Source organism: Camelus ferus, chromosome 35 (assembly GCF_009834535.1).
Source record: "Camelus ferus isolate YT-003-E chromosome 35, BCGSAC_Cfer_1.0, whole genome shotgun sequence".
NCBI lineage: Eukaryota > Metazoa > Chordata > Mammalia > Artiodactyla > Camelidae > Camelus > Camelus ferus.
The window spans coordinates 24,660,736-24,681,546 of NC_045730.1; the positions used below are offsets into that span (position 1 = coordinate 24,660,736).

At 45.8% G+C, this 20,811-nt stretch overlaps 1 protein-coding gene across 5 annotated transcripts in view; it reads right to left on the reverse strand.

Annotated features, from left to right (window-relative positions):
- The window catches only part of FAM171A1 (family with sequence similarity 171 member A1), a 123,898-nt gene that overhangs the window by 33,640 nt on the left and 69,447 nt on the right, over positions 1 to 20,811 (reverse strand). For 3 of the 5 annotated variants that reach the window (XM_032474018.1, XM_032474015.1, XM_032474016.1), the window contains exons 2-4: positions 17,814 to 18,041; positions 12,521 to 12,613; positions 11,517 to 11,576 (exon numbers count right to left, since the gene is read on the reverse strand). In XM_032474018.1, coding sequence (XP_032329909.1) covers positions 11,517 to 11,576; positions 12,521 to 12,613; positions 17,814 to 18,041 — 381 coding nt within the window. The remainder of the gene's footprint in view (positions 1 to 11,516; positions 11,577 to 12,520; positions 12,614 to 17,813; positions 18,042 to 20,811) is intronic. The other 2 variants (XM_032474019.1, XM_032474017.1) reach the window with 1 other exon arrangement.

Below are 20,811 nucleotides of genomic sequence, written 5' to 3' on the forward strand. Positions count from 1 at the left end.
ATCCTTTAACTTTCAGTTCTTTGTCTGCTCCTTCTTTCCTCTGGTTTCACAGGACATTGGTGTCTCCTGCGGTCACCTCCTTGGACCACACAGAGCTTGGACGCCTCACGCTCCCGGGACTGCTCCATGCCGGGCTGGGAGCGGCGGCCTCCCCTGAGCCCTCCCCTCCGCTTCCTGCGCCTGCTGCCTGCCTGGTCTGCTTCTCCCAGCTGCCCTCAGACACCTCAGACATGGAAAGTCAAAGTGAACCCTTTCTTTTCCACCTCCGCTCCCCCGACTCCCCGACAACATTCTCTGTTGCTATTATCATTTTCTTTCAATGATAGTGAACATTCTGTGACTTATTTCCCTTTCTCCACTGTCTTTCAGTCTAAACAATGCCGCTGACTCCTGGGTTTCAGACACAGGGAAACAGAGAACTCGCTACTATGAAGAAAAGGATGGCGTGTCTGAAGTGTGACAGTGCAAGGAGGGGCTGTCCTCACAAGGGTCAAAGCAGAAAGCAGAGGCCAGGCCGGCTGCCCCAGCACAAGCCCCCTGCGATGGGCAGTTTGAGCTCACTGGGAAGGCTCCGTTGGCTGTAAGGCACAGAAACCCACTCAGACTAGACCATGGAAAGGGGGAGGGTGCAGAAAGATGAAGGGGAAACACGCTGAACCCCAGGAAACCAGCCCAGCCAGGACCTAAAGGGACCAGCCTTGAACCCAGAGACCACAACCAAGGTTATTCCTAGATCTCCAGCCCCTGGAGGGTCTCATCCAAATTCTTTTTTTTTTTTTTTTTAATTTCTGTTTTTCACTGGGACACTATTCACTGATTAAATGTAATGAACTACTAATACATAACCTACAGGATACATGAATGAATCTCAAAAACATTATGCTCAATTAAAGAAGCCAAACACAAAAATCTATACACTATGTGGCTTCATTTAGATGAGATGCTGGAAAAGGCAAAACTATAAAGGCAGAAAATAAATCAATGGTTGCCAGGAGCTGCGAGGGGATGGAGGCAATTGATTATAAAGGATTTTGAGGAATTTTTGAAGGGGTTGGAGATGCTCTATATATTGTTTGTGTTGATGGTTACACTATTGTATAATTTTGTCAAAACTGATCAAACTTAACAATTAAAAATAGAAATTTTCTGGGCTAAAAATTATATCCCAATAAACCTTTTAAAAATAAAAAGTAAATTTTTAATAAATTGAAGTCTTAGTTTTAAAAAGTTCTGCTTAAATTCTATCTAAAAAGGTATTCCTTTCAGATTGAAGGCAATTTTAAATAGGTGACTTTTATCATGGGTTCCTCACTTAAAAAAAAAAATTGAAGTATAGTTGATTTACAATGTTGTATTAGTTTCAGGTATACAGCAAAGAGATTCAGTTATATATGTATATTTCATCAGACTATTTTCCACTTTAGGTTATTTATTACAAGATACTGAATCTTGTTCCCTGTGTTACACAGAAATCCTCGCTGCTTATCTCTTTCGTGTACAGTAGTTTGCATCTGTTAATCCCACACCACTAAGTTATCGCTCCCCGCCTCCCTTTCCCTTTTGGTCCCTGTAAGTTTGTTTTCCATGTCTGTGAGTCTGCTTCTGCTTTGTAAATAGATTCATTCGGATTATTTTTTAGATGCCACATATGAGTGATGTCATATATCATCTCAGTTTTGTCCTTCTGTCTCTATGGGTGTCTGCCTCTGTCTGTCTCTGTGTGTGTCTCTCTCTGCTTCTCTGTCTCTGTGCATATGTCTCCATCTCTGTCTCTGTCTCTCTCATGGTTTCTCTTCATCTCTTGCTTTAGCATGCATTTCAGTGGCAGATGCAACTCTCCCCTGCCAGCTCTGCCTTCCCTCTCTCCCCAGTGCCTCCCTTCCCTTTTCTGGGCAGGAGAACTTGCTCCTTGGCCAGACATCCGAGTCTGTCTTCTGTGGCTAGGGGGGTGGGGGGGGCACAGAAGGTGACGCTGGGACAGGCTCACCAGAAGCAGGTGTGATTTGACACCTGCTGTGACCAGCAGGCCCTGATACCTCTGCAGGATCAAAGACATTTCCCCTGGAGCACAGGCAAGACTCGGACTGGTGAACTGACCAAAGGAACATCCGAGGACTGTAAGCGTCGAAGTATTTTAAGCCAGAGTGTAAATAAAATCTAAAGTAGGGATATGTGGGGTTGGGGAAGGCAGTTACGTTCTTAAGCCTAAATTCATGTATGAAAGCTGCCAAATTCCCACACATTTCAGGAGGGACATGATTGGATGGGGTGGGGGGTAGGAGGATGGAGGGGACAGGATGCATCTCCCCCATCTTTCGACAGCAGCTGTTTCAAATGTCCTCCATTCTTCTCAAACTTGGGGCTCCACCGCCCCAAACACTCAGACCAAACCCCACTGAAAACACTGGGGCCACCACTTCCTCTGTCTGCACTTTAAAATCTTTCTTCCCTCTCCTCTTCAGCCTCTTCTGTCCCTGCTCCCCTCCAAGGTCAACCCGACTGTCCTAGTTTTTGCTTGTTTTACTGCCAGTATTCTTGCCTTCGCCTCTCTGTACCAGGTTCCCTCCCCAGTTCAACATGGCTTTAATTCTGTCATCCCCATGAGCCTCCTCTCCTTCCACCCAACCCCCAGTGATGTTGCCCCCAACACACACTGCTTTTGGAAATGTCTGCTGACGACTGTATAATCTGCTAACCCTGTGACCCTCTCTCCGCCTCCAGCCCCTCGGCTCCTCACAATGGTGTACACTGTTCACTGCCCTCGCCCAGAAGCCCCCACTCGTGGCATTCACTGTCCTGGACTCTGTTCTCTCCAGAGCTGGCTCGCTTTCTCCTCTGCAAGTGCTTTTTCCTTCTCCCACGTGCAGTGAAGCAGTTGCCAGAGGGCTCCACATCGGCCTCTGCCAAGCCTGGCCCCCTCCTAGCCGACGCGTCGCCACTGCTGCAGTCTCCCCGGTTACTTTCCTGTCCCGCCTGGGACTCTGCCAAGCCCACGTCTGCAACTCCTCTGCCTTCCAGACACCTTGACCTGGACGCCTGTCAGGCCATCTAAAATGATCACCTACCCTCTCTCTTGCTTAACAAAACCCCATTCCCCTCAACACCCGGGTTTGATTCTGGGTCATCACCATCATTCTCCCTTCTCCTCTTCTGCACATTCGCCCAAGTGTCAGGACTGCCCAGTCTTCTCTTACCAATGTTTCTAGCATCATCTTTTCCTCCCTTTCTGCCTCCACCCAACATTACCCTACTTACCCCCGTCTCAACTATCGCCAGAAATCTCCTAACTTCCCTTGAGCTTCAGCCTTACCCCATTCCCACCTCATCTACTGACAATTCTTGAATTCCACTCTAATCACATTGTTTCCTCGCCCAGAAACCTTCAGTGGATCCACCACTTATCAAACTAACAACGGCAGCAACAATCATAGACCAGCATAGACCCAAACTGCTGCTCCCCGGCCCGTCAGAGGTACAGTTCTGTGCTTTAGAACTTACAGAGTTCTTATGCACATACTATTTCACTTCACAATCCACAAAAATCCTGGGAAGAAGGAGCTCTCTCCTCTCTTTATGGAGGAGGAAGCCAAGGCCAGAGAGGCCCAGAGTCATTCTGTTTGCTTCTGTGGGTGAGACCATGTCCTTCTCCACGTCAGAGCTTCTCCCCATTGTCTCTGTTTGCAGATCCTACGCCTCATCCAAGATGCACCTGAAAGGCCACCTCTCCGTTGGACCCCACCCCAAGCTCTAAACTCTGTTTGTATATCTTTTACAGCACTGAACTTTCTGCGCCTTGTATTATGTTTCTTTGGATATTTGAGCATCTCCCTAACCAGGGGCACCATGAGAAGACAATACGAGCAGCAGAATCACTGTTTAAATCTTCCTTTTCCAACTTTGAGTTGAGTGGCTTTAGGATTTGGGTCCTTTATCTGTAAAACGGGTATGGATCATACCTGTTTCATAATATGGCTGTTGTGATTGATGTTAGGTCATTATACTGCCTCCTGGTACATAATGGGTGTAGGGTCAGCAATAATTTCTCATCTCTTCTCCCCTTTTATTTTTAAAAAATTATTTACTTTTTTTTTTTTTTTTTTGGTGAGAGGGAGGTAATTAGGTTTATTGATTTATTTATTTTAATGGAAGCGCTGGGGATTGAGCCCAGGACCTCGTGCATGCTAAGCATGCACTTTACCACTGAGCTACCCTCTCCTTCCTTCCTCTCCCCTTTTAGATGGAGCTCTTTAAGAGCAGGTATTCTGTGAAACACATGGCATCATGTCCTGGGAATATTCACAGAATTAAATGTAAAGGTTAGTTATTCCGGGCAATTTCTTGGATCCTAATAGTGGTCTCTCAATTCCGACCAGGTCAGGGTCCCTCATTCTCAGCACTATTAGCATTTTGGGCCAGAGGCTTCTTTGCTGGGACACAGGGGCTGTCCTGTGCACTGGGGCATGTCTAACAGCATCCCTGGCCTCCACCCATTACATGCCAACAGCGGCTCCCAAGTTGTCACAATCAAAGATGTCCCCAGACATTGCCCCTGGGGGTGGGTGGGGAATTGCTTCTGACTGAGAAGACTGCACGAGATACTGAGCATCCTCAGAACGACCCAGAAAACACGTATAGGGTCTCCTTGGCTGCAGGCATAGGATACGTGAGGATATGAAGGCCCTGACGTCCTGGAGCTCAAGGCTAGAGAAGGTAGCCATGGAAATGGCTGAATCATCATAGCACCTTAGATGCCAAAATAGAGAACTATGCCCCAAAAGTTCAGCAGAAACTTCAGGAGAGCGCCACCCACCGGCCAGGACAGAAGTTCCAGGGGTGACATCTAGGCTGTTTCTGGAGGCTGAGGATTCCTTAGGAGCCTGGTGCAGGCTGCATGGGCTCTGGGCAAGGGGGAGGCTGTGAAGGACCTGGTACGTCCTGATCAGGAGTATGAACTTGAGATGACCTACAGAGGAGAGTCTATGGGGGTTACTGGGACGGGAATGAGAGAACTGAGTTTGTTTCCAACCAGGTCTGGTAGCGGAGGCGGGGAAGACAGTGGGTAGAGAAACTGTAGAGTCAGAGCCACCAGCCAGGAGGCTCTTGTGAAACATCCAGGCAAGAAATGATAAAGCTCCAAATGAAGACAGGGGCCCTGGGCACCAACACAGAAGAGGTGACTGGAGTTGAAAGCTGCTTTTGGAATAGGTAGATGCAGGGAAGAAAGAGCCCAGGGAGGAGGAGGAGAAGCAGTGAACGAGAGATGGGCACTGAGAGTCGGTGAGGGAGGGGAGATTCAGGAGGAAGGACAGGCTTGGGTGAGGCCGGGAGGACCAGGACCGGAAAGAGGCCGTGGGAGCTGGCAGCTCCATCTCCACGAACTCAGCATGAAAAATCTCTAAAGAAAATTCTCAAGGGCAAATGGCTCCGAAGTTTGGGCGGAAAAGGAAATGAGTAATAGGGACTAAGAAGGATTTCCTAGGACAGGGAGACATGTCACAAAGTCCCCTTAGGAGAGGGGGTAGAAGGAAGGCTACCACAGGCAGTCTTCCCTGATGGCCTCTATGTTCCCGGGAACCATTGTCAAGGTCATTGCTAAGAGGAGGGCACGAAAGTGGGGAGTGTGGGGTGGGAGGGCTGACAGGAGCTGCCTGGGGAGTGAAAAAGGGACTGTCCAGGGGACAGTAAGAAGAACAGCAAAGAGGACGGACACCACTGTCAGCTGGCCGGATGCAGTGTGGCTGTGAGCAGCCTGGGGCATCTTTATGGTACCTATTTACCATCATCACAACAAAATACTGTTTCTCCTGAGACATCTTGAAGGTCTGCCAGATGCTTTGGGAGGCAGAACTGCAGGCTGGCTGCCACTCCAGTCTCCAACATTGCAACAACTCATACCTTATGGTTCATAATCTTGAGATTTAAATTTTGGAATCACCACCAGACTCCTTCCTGAAAGGTTTCAGTGTGGGTGCGTTCCTCAGCAAAGTACAAAACACTCTCAAAGAAGATGATTCTTATGAAATCATTGACAAATGTTCTCTCTCTCCACTCTCCTAGGATCTCACTGCAAAGTTTAAAAGTCACTTGTATTATTACCATATCATCCAGGAATTCGACTCTTGGGTTTACAGCCTATGAAAATGAAAGCACTAATTCGAAAAGATCCATGCACCCCAATGTTCATAGCAGCATTATTCACAATAGCCAAGATACAGAAGCAATTTAAATGTCCACCAATGGATGAACGGATAAAGAAGATGTGGTACACACACACACACACACACACACACACAATGGAATACTATTTAGCCATAAAAGGATGAAATTTTGCCATTTGCAAGAACATGGATGGACTTAGAAGGTATTATGTTTAGTGAAGTAAGTGAGACAGAGAAAGGCAAATAATGGTATGTTTTCACTTATATTTGGAATCTAAAAAATAAACAAATAACTTAATATAATAAAACAGAAATTGACTCACAGATACAGAGAACAAACTAGTGGTTTCCAATGGGGAGAGGGAAGAAGGGAGGGGCTACAGCGGGGTAGGGGATTAAGAGGCATCAACTACCAGACATAAAATAAGTAAGCTACAAAGGATACAATATATAGCACAGGGACTATAACCAATATTTTATAATAGTTTTAAATGGAGTATAATATGTAAAAATATCAGATCACTATATTGTGCATCTGAAACTAACACAACATTGCAAATCAAATATGCTTCAATAAGAAAATAAAAGTTAAAAAAAAAAGTGAAAGTAATTTGCAAGCATTCTGTGACAAGGAGCACATTTTCAGACCCAGCCTCTGATGGGAAAAATCCCTACAGTTAATCAATGACTACCTCGGCCCTTCCCTTCACCACAATGTAAAATTGCTCTGGGCTTTCTTTATAAAACAACGTTAATGATGATAGCACAACCACTTTTTCTCACGTGATTTTTCAAATGAAATCGACTGCTAAGGCCAGTTCCACTGGAAACTTGCGCTCGCAGTGCGTGTGAAGGCATTCCACACAGTCTCACCTAGTCTGATGAGAATGGTTTCAGGGTGTGTACAGTTTGAATCTAAATAGACACCATACCTCCAGAGAGCAAAACAAGTGAACGGTCTTTTGATTTTTCAAAAGGAAAACTCTCACCAACCATGAGTTTATTCTGTTTTATTTGATTGTAAACATTTCAAAACAAAAACTTCACCTGAAGCCTTCAGCATCTTCCCAAGGACAACATCCCTGCCTCTCTCATCTCCATCTCTCAGACAGTGGCCTCCGTTCTGTCAAATCTTTTACTCCAGTGTCACGGAAAACCAAACAATGGGACATCACTCAAAACTATGCGCATAATGTGTATAAGGCTTAGTCACCAAACTATCACCACATTACCTTTCTTTCCTTGGGGGAGTCTAACCCATGATAACCTCCAAGCAACACAAAAATTCCAATGACTGGCAGTACTTACATTTCTGATTATCAAGGATTTATTTTCCTCCTCTGACTCCATTAAACAAGTGTACCTAACCCTCCAGTTTAAGAATACAAATTCGATATATCATTTATCAATTCAGTTTTACGGTGGTTTATTTATGGTTTATTTACATATGACTTTCCTTCCAAGTGTCAAAACCATCCAGGTATCATTCCTGCCATCCCTCAACTCTACTGTGACAAGGAAAAGCACGACTAGCAATAATTAAACTCATGAAGTAGGATAAGTTAAAAAATGAGTGAAATATTGATCATTTGAAAAAGCTGGAATGCAAACGAGATTTTTAGAAAGGGAGAAATAAATGGTTCTCCGTTCCTGGTTATATACAGGAGGGGAGTAATACACTAGACTGAATAAATTAACCATAACAAAAACTACCTGAATGGCTTACATCCTGGGACTCATCCTACCACCATACTTAACTCCTTAGAGAGAGAAAGAGCTATTCGGATACTCTGACGGCGTGTTGGGGTGTGTGTGTGTGTGTGTGTGTGTGTGAACTGTACTTCTTGTAGCAGCCACAACAAAGAAAATAATTAACTGCAGTGTGAGTGATTGAGACAGGAAGTGCAAAAAGCAGTAGGATTTGGACGATTTTTAAATATTTATTTGCTCAATCGGCCAATGAATTGCTCATTGTGTACCAATCATAAGGTGGGCATGGGCCTGGCTCTGGGGGTGTTCAGATGAACGGGACCCCCTCCTTGCCCCTCAGGCTTTACAGTTTCAGTCAGGGAGGTAAGGTACACTACCGAATATGGCAGAAAGGGCAGTATTGTGGTAAGACACACAAACCCCCGGCTGGAGGGTTGCTTTAATCCACCCTTCTGGTTACTGATAAGGACAAGTGGGGCGATAAGGAAGTCAGGGATGTGTGGACTCCAAGGCTGGAGTCAGAGGGATGGAAGGTGCAGGAGTGGCTGGTTCAGGGCTCAGGGCAGCTCTGGGACAGCATGGCAGGAGTTTGTAGCTTTCACTTGAATGCTGTGCTATCAACATGACTCCATGAGTCCCCAGGCTGCTACCAACTGGCTCCCTTCTTCTGACTCATACTTTCTGTTTCCTTCTAACCTGGGCAAGGCACGGCATGACTCACATCTCCAGGGAAGACACAGAAAAGACCTCCTGTGAGGGGTGGCCCTGAAGATGGTCTTGATGTCCAAGGAGAGTCTGAAGACAGATGGGAGGATGGGGTGTGGAATCTCAGGTGGAAAACAGGGAAAGAAATTCAGTTAGGCTAGAACGCAGCGCATGAAGGAGAAGAGCCCTCAGCAGGGAGGTTGAGGCTGGTGCACGCTGTGTAAGGAAACGGGATTCCAAACTCTGGGCAAAGGGGAGACACAACGGGAGTGGGAGACATGCAACCTGCCCCAGAAAGATGACTGGCAGTTTGGTGCAAGGTGTGCTGGAAAGGAGATAAGAGAGGTGGGAAGTCTGTTCATGTTCTCAAGTCCAACTCCAGTCCTAACTCAGAGGGTGGACACAAGCACACTAATTGGAGGCGACTGCAGTGGACTGGGTGGAGACTGATCAGCGCCTGCAAAAGGGCACAAGCCATGCAATGCAAATGGACAACACATGGGCAGCAGAAGGAATTCGAGTGTGGGCAGACCAAGGGATAATCACTGTGAAATTACTCGGGTTACCAGGGCCAGGCTCACTGTAACTCTATGTTCTATGACACAGATGCGGAGGTCCTTCATGAACCCCTCAGAGCCACCAGAGGGGACAACCCAGTGTCAGGGCTGGCAGGGGACAGTGAGGAGCAGAGCAGGTGGTGACAAGGAGGTTTGGAAGCCTCCATGGGTAAAGTGTGGCCGTAACAATGGACCCCGTAGGCTGCAGCTTGAGCCCTTGTCACAAACACTTTGCTAAGGTTGGTGACACTCCCAGGAAGGAGACTGGGAAGGGATGACCCACATGGGTGCCGTGCCTGTCAAAGGTGGACGTGAATGAGAAGAGGTCGACAGTGGGAAATGGAGGGCCAAAGGGGAGGCATGGGGGGAGGGGACAGGGAAGCTGCTCTGTGGGATGCTCTGTGTATAAATACAACCTCCACCCCTTCTCATCAACGCTGACCTTCCAGATGACTGCAGCAGCCACCAGAGGCTCAGGGCCGGGTACTGTCCAGCTCTGAGTGTAAGGAGTTTATTCCAAGGACAATGGGAGAATGAGAAAACCGCTGGTGAATGGAAGCCAGGTGACTTGGTCCCTGTAACACTGTGGAGAAAAATTCTGTGGATAAAAACCTACTGCAGTTTCCTAAGGGGAAATGGTGGCAACACCGACAGAGAGAAGAGGCTCTGCAAGAGAACCAGAAGTGAGAAGAGTCAAGGGTAATTCTAGGAGTCTTAGCTTGAGCACTGAGGTGCATGTTTACATCATTTATTGAGATGGAAGGTAAAAAACATTAAGCAGTCTCTGCGTCTGTGCTGACTTTGAGATGCTGACCACATGTCCAAGTTGAGATGTTAAATAAGGGTCCCCATCTTGGAGGAAATTGGGAGTAATCGGTATCTAGGGAGCATCAAAGCCATGGGTCTATGAGATCTTCTAGGGAGAGCACTAAGAAGAAGAAATGCAGGCCCAGGACAGTCATGGGAGTGACCGGGAGCTGGAGACAAACTCAGGGGGTGATGTCATGAAAGTGACAGGAAGAAAAGTCTAAGACGGAGTGACTAGTTGTCAGTGTTGAATGTTGTGCAGACATCCAGGGAGAGGAAGAGAGACAAGTCCTTGGGTTTGTCTGTCTAGGGGTTGTAGAAGACTTCAGCAAAGCAATAAGGAAGGAAACTGGACCAAGGTATTGCTGAAGAAGCGATGAGAGATGAGAAAGCAAGATGAGGAGAGCAAAATCCTTCCAAAAGGACAGCAGAGAAACAGGGCAGTGTCTGGAGCACAGGATGATCAAGGAAGCATCTTTTGGAGATGCATGAATGTGAACACTTGCCCACTACACAGTGGGAGAGAACAGTGGTGTGGGAGTGAGAGGTTATGAAATAGTCATTTGGAGAGTCAGAAAACAAGTAGCTATGAAGTGTCTTCAGTCCTGCGCTGATACCCAACTTGAGGTCTGTGGAACCAGAGGATGCAGCTGTAGGGCTTCCTCCAGCCATGTGCGGCTGTTCTGGTGTGGCCAGGAGCAGCTGAGGTCAACCAGGGTCAGAGGTTACTTATTCAGGCAAAGATGGCAGCATTATTCACAACAGCCAACACATGGAAACAACCTAAGTGTCCACTGATGGAGGAATGGATACAGGAAGTGTGTATGTAAACAATGGAATATTACTTAGCCATAAAAAGAAGGAAATCCTGCTATTTGGGACAACATGGGTAGACCTGGAGGGTATTATGCTAAGTGAAATGGATGACAAAGAAAGATTAATACTGTCTGATCTCACTTACAAGTGGAATCTAAAAAAAAAAAAAAAGAACTCATAGAAACAGATTGGTGGTTGCCAGAGGTGGGAGGTGGCGGGGGGTGAGGGGAATAGGTAAAGGTGGTCAAAGGCACAAACTTCCAGTTATAACATTAATAAGTTCTGGGGATGTAATGAACAGCATGGTGACTACAGTTAACAACACTATATTGTAAATTAGACAGCTGCTAAGAGAGTAGATCTTAAAGGTTCTGATCACAAGAAAAAACTCTGTGAGGTGATGGATGTTAATGAGGCTTACTGTGGTAATCATTTTGTAATATACACATATATCAGATCATTTAAGGTATATGTCAATTGTATCTCAGTACAAGTAGGGGCTGGGAACCATTATCCTTCAGCTGTGAAACAATAACAACAAAGCTAATTAAAGAAACATTGAAGGTACCAAGGCCAACGGGCTTAGGCCACCGTGTGGTTCTGATGTGAAAGGATACTGAGGACCCAGGCCTGCCCTGCTCTCTCTTAGGGGCAAAAAAGATGGTAATTTAGGGCTTTTACTGTGCAGATGACATGAAAATTTGTATCTCTCTGTTCTGTTTTCTCTCCCAAACTCAACTCAAGGCGTTTCTACTTATGTTACCTTCATATACCTCTTCTAAGAGCAGCAGCTGCATGTTAACTTCTGTGAATTTTTCCACAGCTATTCAATTAAAAAAAAAAAGAATAAATGAGGTCACTTCGCTTGCAAATGGCACATGAATATGGTAGGTGTAAAACAGTATTAAAGGAATAAAGTAAACAAAAAACCTACTTTGGTGAAACATTAAAAGCCAGCAAATATCATCCTCAGGCCCATGATTTAGATGGAAGAAACTGATCATCTCAGCACAAGAATATGTTTGACACTGCCTTATTCCCAGTTCCAACCCCAACACCTAACCCTAACCCAATACCACCCAAAGGGCGAGTCCCACAAACCTTCTACACCAGCTTCTCTGTAAGAGAAGTTATAGGGGTGCGGTCACATTTACACACATCCTTGCGTGTGAGATGAATTAAAAAATAAAAGGACAAGAGAGAGAAACAGGGCACACTTAAATGCCTATAAACTAAACCTTTTGGTTTTTTTTAGTGGAGGAAATTTTTTTAATTGTAAAAAACATACAATATTAAATTTACCTCTTAACCAGTTTGAAGTACAGTGCAGTAGCGTGGAGTGTATTTACATTGTCATGCAACAGGTCCCTAGAACCATTTCATCTTGCAAAACTGAAACGCTATACCCTCAAGTGCCCATGAACCTTTTAAGAGAGACCCCGCCCACTGGTCAGTGAGGCCGATGGGGACCCTGATCCCACAAGGAATATTCTCTCCTTTGGAGAGGAGAGATGCAGTGTGGACAGAGAAGTGGAGCCCCTCTTTCCTCTCGTACACTGAAAGGCTGGGTCTATAAGGAACCAGGTCATAGCCAGCAGCTTCACCAGAATGCTAATGTGTTGTCCATTCGCAGGGACAACAGACACTGTTACATCCAGCTGTGGACACATTCACTGCCCTCACTCCCTGACGACAGCCATCCCCCATAAGAATTTAATAGTTGGCCCCAAAGTTACCATCGCTTCTCTTTTTAAACTTCAGACGTACCTTGGAATCCTGAGACTATCTGGACAACATCTTCATATACCATCAGGGTGGCAGATCTTTCTGGAAGCAGGCCAAGGCTCAGTGAAGAAAATACTGCAGAAACAAAAATGGATATGAGGGAATTCTCACGTTTAAATCACTCCAGTTTTTTAAGTACTCGGCGTTCTTTGGATTCTCTGAGTTCAAATCCATCAATGGCATTGATTTTTAATAGTGTGACATAATAATTATGCATTTGGCTCCTGACACAGAGCCCCTACATACCTTGGAACTTCCTGAGTGATCAGAGTCTCTCGTTCTGATGAGGAGACCCTGGGTGGGCTCCTGGAGCGGGGCTGGTCACCAAAAAGACCAATCCACATTAGAATTTTGGAACTTTCAGCCCTACCTCCCATCCTTCAGGGAGGGTAGAGGGGGTGGAGAGTTCACTTAATGATTGATCATGCTGATGTGATGAACTTTACATGAAAGCCCCAAAGATACAGGCTTTGGGGAGCTTAAACCCGGGTGTGAGGGTTTTTTTTGGAGGTGAAGAAGATAGTCTGGAAGTAGGCAGTGGTGATGGTTGCACAACATTGTGAATTACACACTTTACAATGGTGAATTTTATGGTTCTATGAATTATATCTCAAATAGAAACACAGAAAAAGAAAAGAAAAAAAGAGAATTCATGTTGGGGGTTCAAAGTTGGGAGAAAAATCTCTACCAAGTTGGGGGAGGAAGGATGTGTGTGAGCCAGGACTCAAGGGAGAAACCCTAACTTGGGTAAATCCTACATAATCACTTCATGGGTAAATTTAACCATCTTTAACAACGATCCCTTTGACCAATGACAGGGTACCTAACGATCAGGGAAAAAGAGCCAGATAGCTCCTGCCTCTAAGAAACTACTCACCTCCAAACTCTGGTTTTATTTTCCTGCCTCTCTAAGTGAAGACGCCTGGACAATTCTGCTCCCTTCAAGAGTCCACACAGATCCTGAGGGCTTTTTCTGCGCCCTGAAAACCTGTGGGGCACTCCGAGTTAGAATCACCTGTGACTGGCCTTGCGAGATGTATGCGACCATCACAGAGGGTTTTGAGACATTTCTAACCTACAACATTCGGTACTTCCAAACATAAGGCATCTGCTCTAGCACACTGTTCCTCAAGCCCTACTACGTATAGGAGAAAAAATGATTTCTCCTAATGAGTATGATGAGAAGGGGCGAGACACCTGCAGGGGCTTCCTGAGCAGGAGGGAAGGGACTACAGAACTCACAGGGACTGAGCGCGCTGGTGGGTGGAAGGTGGCAGAGAGACGCTCACATCTGCAGGCAGATGGTATTTTAGCTATCAGAGAGGAGATACCGACTGATGTCTTGTTTTTAGTAAGTAGAGAGAGAGGAACATCTAACTACCTGGGAGAGGCACGAAGGCTCCTGAGAACAGAAAACAGCCACGCTGGGCATTAAAGGACAGAAGACAAGCTTGCAGAGAGAACAGTAAAGGAATAACAGTGCAGATAAGCACAGAGCAGGTATCTTGTTATGTGGACAAGGCACGCAGAGAAAAAGAAAGACATGGGGGGTCCTTGAAGCATATTCAGTCTAATTGACTTAGTTTTAGAAAGGATTCAGGCTCAGAAAGCTGTGATGGGCTTACATGTGTGGGGATAGCTGGGGGCGGGCAGGCCTAGAACCCAGGTGCCTTCAGGCCTAGTCCCAAACTCTTTGAATTAAACAACATTTTAACCATTATTTACTCATTTAAGAAAAAAATGCGTATGATGAAAATGGTTGCTTTTTCTCAAACGATCATATTAACAAAGTCAAAGTGAACATAACTACAGCACAGCAGATTCTTATTTGTGGATTGAGTATTTGCATATGTGTCTACTCACTAAAGTCTCTTTGTAACTCTCAAATCAACATTCATGATGCCTTCTGTGCACATGTGCAGAATGGCCAAAAATCTGAGTTCCTGACATGCATGTTTCCAGCTGAGGTCAAACCCGGCCACGCTCTGCCTTCTTGTTTCAGCTCTCAGACTGCCAGGGTCCTTTTTGACGCCTATTTAACGCCAAGTTTTTGCACTGCTGTATTTTTTGTTGGTGATTTCGCTATTTCAAATGGCCCCCAAGAGTTGTGCTGAAGTGCTGTCCGACCTTCCTGAAGGCTGGGGTGTGCCTTAGGGCAGAAACACACATTAGACAAGCTTCACTCAGACAATGTTTATGGTGCAATGTTCGGGAACCACTGATAAATATTGAGTCAGGCATCTCCAAACAGAAAGACACGTAAACACGTAAAGGTGATGTTCTGATTGGTTGATGAAAGTGTTGTGACCGGAGGCTTTCAGGAACCTAACCCTGCATTTCCCTTTGGAAGAGATGACTCGGGATTCATGAATTCAATGTTCGTGGTGACTTTGGGGAACCTAACTACCGTGACACAATCAGTGGTATTTTGTGCTGCTGCGCTCCCAGCAAAGGTGGAGTTGTGGTATGTGGATACCATTTAAACTCCACCCCTTTCTCCCTGCTCTGGGCTGTTTCCAGTGATTTTTTTTCGGTGTGAAAAATGGGGGAGGTCAAACATTTTCTTTCATTATAACTTAGTAAGGATCATCGGTCCTATTGTGCTGGCCTCCTCAGGGTTATGTCCCAGGCCCACTGCCTTCCACTCTCTGGGGGAGCTCACAGTTTGGAGTCTCCTCTCAATGCTGATAATGACCTCAAAATACACCTCCACCTCTGAATCTCATAAGTTCCAAACTCTTTGCAAGCTAACGGCCGACACCCCTGGCATCCCACAGGCAGCTCAAATCCAATCTATGCTAAATTCATCATCAGTGGTGACCCCAACACTCATTCCCTTTCTCCTGTCTCCCCCACCTCCACCCCTACTTCCATCCATCTTTGCCTGAGCCTCAAGCCTGGGGAGAGAGAGGCACACAGGGAGGGAGGAAAAGGGTCTTTCAACCTACAGCATTAATGGAGTCAAGTTTAGGGACCCACAGCATGGCAGGTCTCCCAAGCCCAGTGCCCATCTGTTATTCTACCCACTATCACCAGCCAGAAACCTGACATTCAACTTACATTTGTTCTAATTCATCCTTTCCCCCATGTCTTTCCTATCCATTCTCCAAGGCTTTCGGGATTTTGTGGGTTGAGTATTTCTCAGATTTCTCTCTTTTTCTCTAAAATTTTCCTAAAGGATTTCTTCAGTTGTACCTACTTCAAATTCACTTCCATAGCTCTCAAAGCAGTGGTCACAAAATTTAGTGAACATTTTTATCCATAGATGTCCAGCGGGGTTGGGAGGGGTAGGAGATGCTTTTTGAAATACACACTCCTGGGTCAATCTCCCCAGTTGAACGACTGAGTCCTGGAATCTGTATGTTTTCACAAGCACCTTCTGATGCTAATATCTATTCATCTTCAAGACTCAGATCCCCTCTCAGCCTCTCCAGGAAGCCTTCATTCACTCACCTCGCTGGCTAACTGTTCCTCCCCAGCACCCCCTACGTCCACATGCACATAAATGTATCAAAGCATTTATCCCATTCGAAGGAATTGGCTTCTGTGGCTGACTTTATAACTAGATGATAAACTCCGTAGGGGCAAGTTCTGAGTTTCTAGATCTGTATTCTCAGTGGCCAGGGCAGTGTCTGTCACATAGTAGGCATTTATTAAGTATAAAGTGAACTAAAGAGAATTTTGTGAATGAGGGTAGACTCTGGGGCTGGATAAGACTCGCACAGTCACACTTAGCTCCCATGTGTCCCCAGTGGCAGCGCGGACACTGATGGGGCATGTCCAGGGGCACAGACATGAGCACTAATGTTGGTATTTTGCCAGGCATGGTGCTGGGTGCTGTATATTTATTGAGCACCTACTAGGCACTGGAAGCTGGTGCACCTTTGTTGACTACTTTTAAACTCAGAATCACTCTACAAGGTGGAATCAGCTCCACTTTGCAGAGATGGGCATCAGAGCTAGAGGGGCTCGAGCACATATTTGGAGCCAGAAACCAGGTAAGTTGGTTTCCAAAGCCTATGCTCCCCCAACCCCTACCACCCTGGCAGCAATGGTGCCTGAAGAGAATGTGGTCCAGGCATAAGACGGAGCCTGAATTTACGGGACAGAGAGGGCACCATCTGCTGCTCTCCACCTCCACCATCCCCAGCTGAACCCATGTCAGGCACCATCCTTGCCCCTTGTGGTAGACTGATGGCTTTTCAGTGGTGAATGGTAACATGATCTTGTGATTTATAATAAGAAATATATATTTGGTCTTGGTCTCATTCCTGACTCAGAGTTCCTAAACCCTTGGAATTTCCTAAGTGATATGGGCAGTAAAGGACCATTTGTTATTCATAACAAGTCCCTTTTAATGGGAGTTTAAGTTAAGACAGTGATTTTTGGAAAGCCCCTAGATAATCCAAGGATGGGAGCTGGTTGCCAGGGAGACCAACCATGTGATTAGAGGATTGGAACTTTCAGTCTCATCCCCCTGACCACCAGGGAGGGGAGAGGGCCTGGAAGCTGAGTCAAACACTAATGACCAATGACTTAATCAGCCATGCCTATATAATGAAGTTTCCATAAAAACCCAGAAAGATGGGGCTCAGTGAGATTCTTGGTTGGTGAACACTTGGAGGTGCTGGAGGGGTGGCACACCTGAGGAGGGCATGGAAGCTCCGTGCCCCTTCCACATACCTTGCCCTACACCTCTCTTCCATAAAGCTATGCCTTTGTAGCCTTTGTAACAGGCTGGGAATCTACTAAGTAAGTACACTGCTGGTGTCACAGAGTCTGCAAATTGCTTGATGTGTGGAAAAATCCACACACATTTGGTGATAAGAAGTGCCCAAAGTGGAGGGGAGTATTGAGGTGGAGGAAACACACAGGACTGGTCTTCCTTAGCAGGTAAGAAGGTGGGAAAGAGTCTGGCCATCATTCCCCATCTTTTGGCCAGCCTTGCTCTCAGGCCCCTAAAGCAAGATGAGGAAGCCTCATTCCAGGGCACTGCCCCAATTCCCCTGGCTAGTTACAATCAGTAAGGTTCAGAACGGAGATGGGGAAATGAGCAGAAAAGGCTTCGGTTCCACTGTGCATCTAGTAACACAGAGCCCCAATCAGCCTCGTACCAGGGTCCCACCTTCCCTTCACATAAGGGGCCCCCAGAGATAAGGCAGAGAATGAACAAGTATTCTCCTGATGGTCTGACTTACAAAATTGTTTCTGTATCTGACTCCACCCCTAGCCTGACCACGAGCCCTGTTTTAGAGAAAGGTTAAGACCACCTTACCGGGTAGCCGGATTGGCTTCCATGGGGCAGAGTTTGGCACGTAGGCGTGCTTCGTGGCGGTGACAATCAGCTGACTGCCCAGCTTATACTGGAATTTGATGAAGGCAATGCCATCTGTCCCCGAGGTGCCAGAGGCGACGGAGACCTGGTTGGTGAAAATCTCAATGAGGGCATCTGGGATGGGCTGATGGGTGCTGGCATCACTGACGTGGACCTTCAGGGTAACCTCTGGAAGAAGTACAAAGCAACAAAAAAACAGTAGCTATTAATTGGGCAACTTCAACAGTCATTCTGCTACAACCACAAAGGCAGGAAGAAAGCAGAACATGCTGAGAAAATCTAGAGCTATATCCAAAATATGAATCATTTTAAGAAGGAAACATTTTCTTATTAGAGATCATTTTTTACTTTACATGATTTCCTGTTTGCTTCAAAACCACTGCCCATTACACACTGGTTCCCTCTTGGCTCCTCCCTGCTCACACCAACACTTATTTGAGAGAAAAATTCTATCCCTTTAAGACGCTGTGTAACAAACACAAAGCTCTTGTATCCTTCCCAGTGCTGCTGGCAAACACAGCCCAAGCAAGGCTCAGGCTGCTACAGAAGGACTCTGCAAGCACTAAGATCTGCAGTCATATTCTTCAACAACCCTAGTGAACATGGATATGTACAGCGTGGGGTTGCTATGCTGGTAACCATAAAGACTAGATCAAAACGTAGCCAAAATATCTTCAGAAGGGAGGATACAAAGAGTGAGAGGAGAGAAGGTTAGAAGAAAAAAATGAAAAATAAAACATTTGAAAAGATAGCTGAAGTTGAGTTAGTAATATTGGCAAGACCAAATAATGAATATGGGAAATGGACAGATGCAAATTAATGTTAAAAATTAAAATTGAGTGGGAAATTCTCATTCATTCATACAAGAGACATTTATTAAGCTGATACTCCAAGACTAGAATCATGAGTAAATGCACAACCACAGTGGTGAAGGAAAGTGAGTAGATAGGCAAGTGCTATGCCTGGGGGATGTACAGTGGAGGCACAAAGGGACACTCATGGAACAGCATGTGCAAAGGCTCAGAGGCAAGAGAAAGCCATGCTTCCTGGAGAAATGGAAATAAGTTCTGAAAGCTGGATGGGGAGTGTGAAGGGCATGAAGCCCAGGGAAAGACAAGGCTGGGGAGGCCAGCAAAGGCGAGATCAGTTATGGATTTATAAGCTAAAAGGATGATTCTTTATCCTAAGGGCAATAGGAAGTCACAAAGGTCTTAAACAGGGGATTGAAAATCAAACGTATGCATAGAAACATCTGGCTTTGGGTGAAGGATGGACTCAGGGAGATGCAAGACTGGAGACTGTACACCTAATTAAGAGAATTCTATAATAACCCAGCAAGAGGTGGTGGTGGACCATGGTGGACATCAATAAACAGACGCTGATTCCAGATATATTCCAGAATGATCAATGTATTCTGCTCTAAGAAAGCCCCTTTGCTTAGGTATGAAGGGAATAAATGGTGCCCAGTGACATAAATCCACTTGCCACTTACAGGCATGACCTGCCAGACATTGTGAGCTGCCTCAGATCTGAAGGCATTACCGGTGACTTGGGATAGGGAGGTGGGACAAGGAATAGCAAAGAATTGCCAGGTGAGTAGGGAGCTCACGTTCATAGAACCACTGAAGTCCAGCTCGGTGGAGAGACTATTAAGGAGGTTAGGTCAAGGCAGGCTGGGGAGCAGCCTGAGAGTGAGGGGAGGAGGCGTGTCCAAGCTGGCCTGGTAGGAACTGTCCAGTGTATGTGTCTAGAGTTCTATGCAATTCACACTCTGGGTTGGAAACCAGCTCCACCCTATTCTAGCCACGTGGCCTTGGCAAGTTACTTCTGCTCTCCACGTCTTGCTCCTCATTTATAAACTGGGGATAATAACAATATATATGTCTCAGGATAAGCACAAACACAAGCTGGAGCCATTATATTATTCCAAACACTATGTTTGAAAGCATTTGGTCATAGTGTCCAATGGTACCAGGAAAGGGCACAGGGAAGAGAGTGGGAGGGGAGAAAAGTTTAAAACAAAGTGGAGGGATGAGACATCCCTCTCAGGGGTAGCAACTTGACAGCCCAAGCTCTTCCTTACCCGGGGCAACCACACTGAGAATTTCTTTTGGTTCGAGTCGGCGACTTATGATGCTAAAGCAACCTTTTCAATTACTGTAAATGTCAGTTAGTTGATCACTTTCTCACCCATTTTTTCACATACTGATGAGATAGGCTGGGATGTGGGACCCTTTACTGGAGTGGTTGCATCTGGAAAAACACTTCCTCAAGCAACAGAATGCAAAGAAACTATAAGGGATTGAAAATAACTGCAAGCATGCAAGGTTGGGGTAATTAAGAACAAAAAGATACAAAAAGAACACAGACCAACTGCCACTTCTGAGCTGCCAAAGCAAAGGCAGGGTACTGCACACGATCCTCACACAAAGCAACAGCAAGAAGGTGGGTGGAACACTTAAGCCACGCCTCCTGCACCACCCATGGACCTGCTGCCCTGTTGTTACCCCATTTAAGGAACCACCTTATGCTTCCTTGGGGAGTGAGCAAGGGCACATGTTAGTTATTTTTGTTCCCTCATGCTATGGCACGAGCCCCAATAAAGCCTTGCCGGAATTTCTTATCTGGCTTCTTCTGCATTTCTATTGATTAAAGACCTCAAGAGCCTGGGTTGGTATCACTGACTTAAAACATTTCTTGAGTAGATGACCGTAAAAAACTGCTAAAGAATCCTAGATCGAGGTACTATATAAGGTCTGCATCAAAAGAATCTCTCAAAACCTTGTAGAGAAAAAAGTAAGTGCTACAGAAACCGAACCTGGTCACTTCATACTATAGGAGGAGAAAACTACTGCCAACATCAAGGAAATCAGGACATAACATTACAAAACATAATTAGCCGACTCCTTCCAATCTTATCAGTGTTATCTTAACGCAG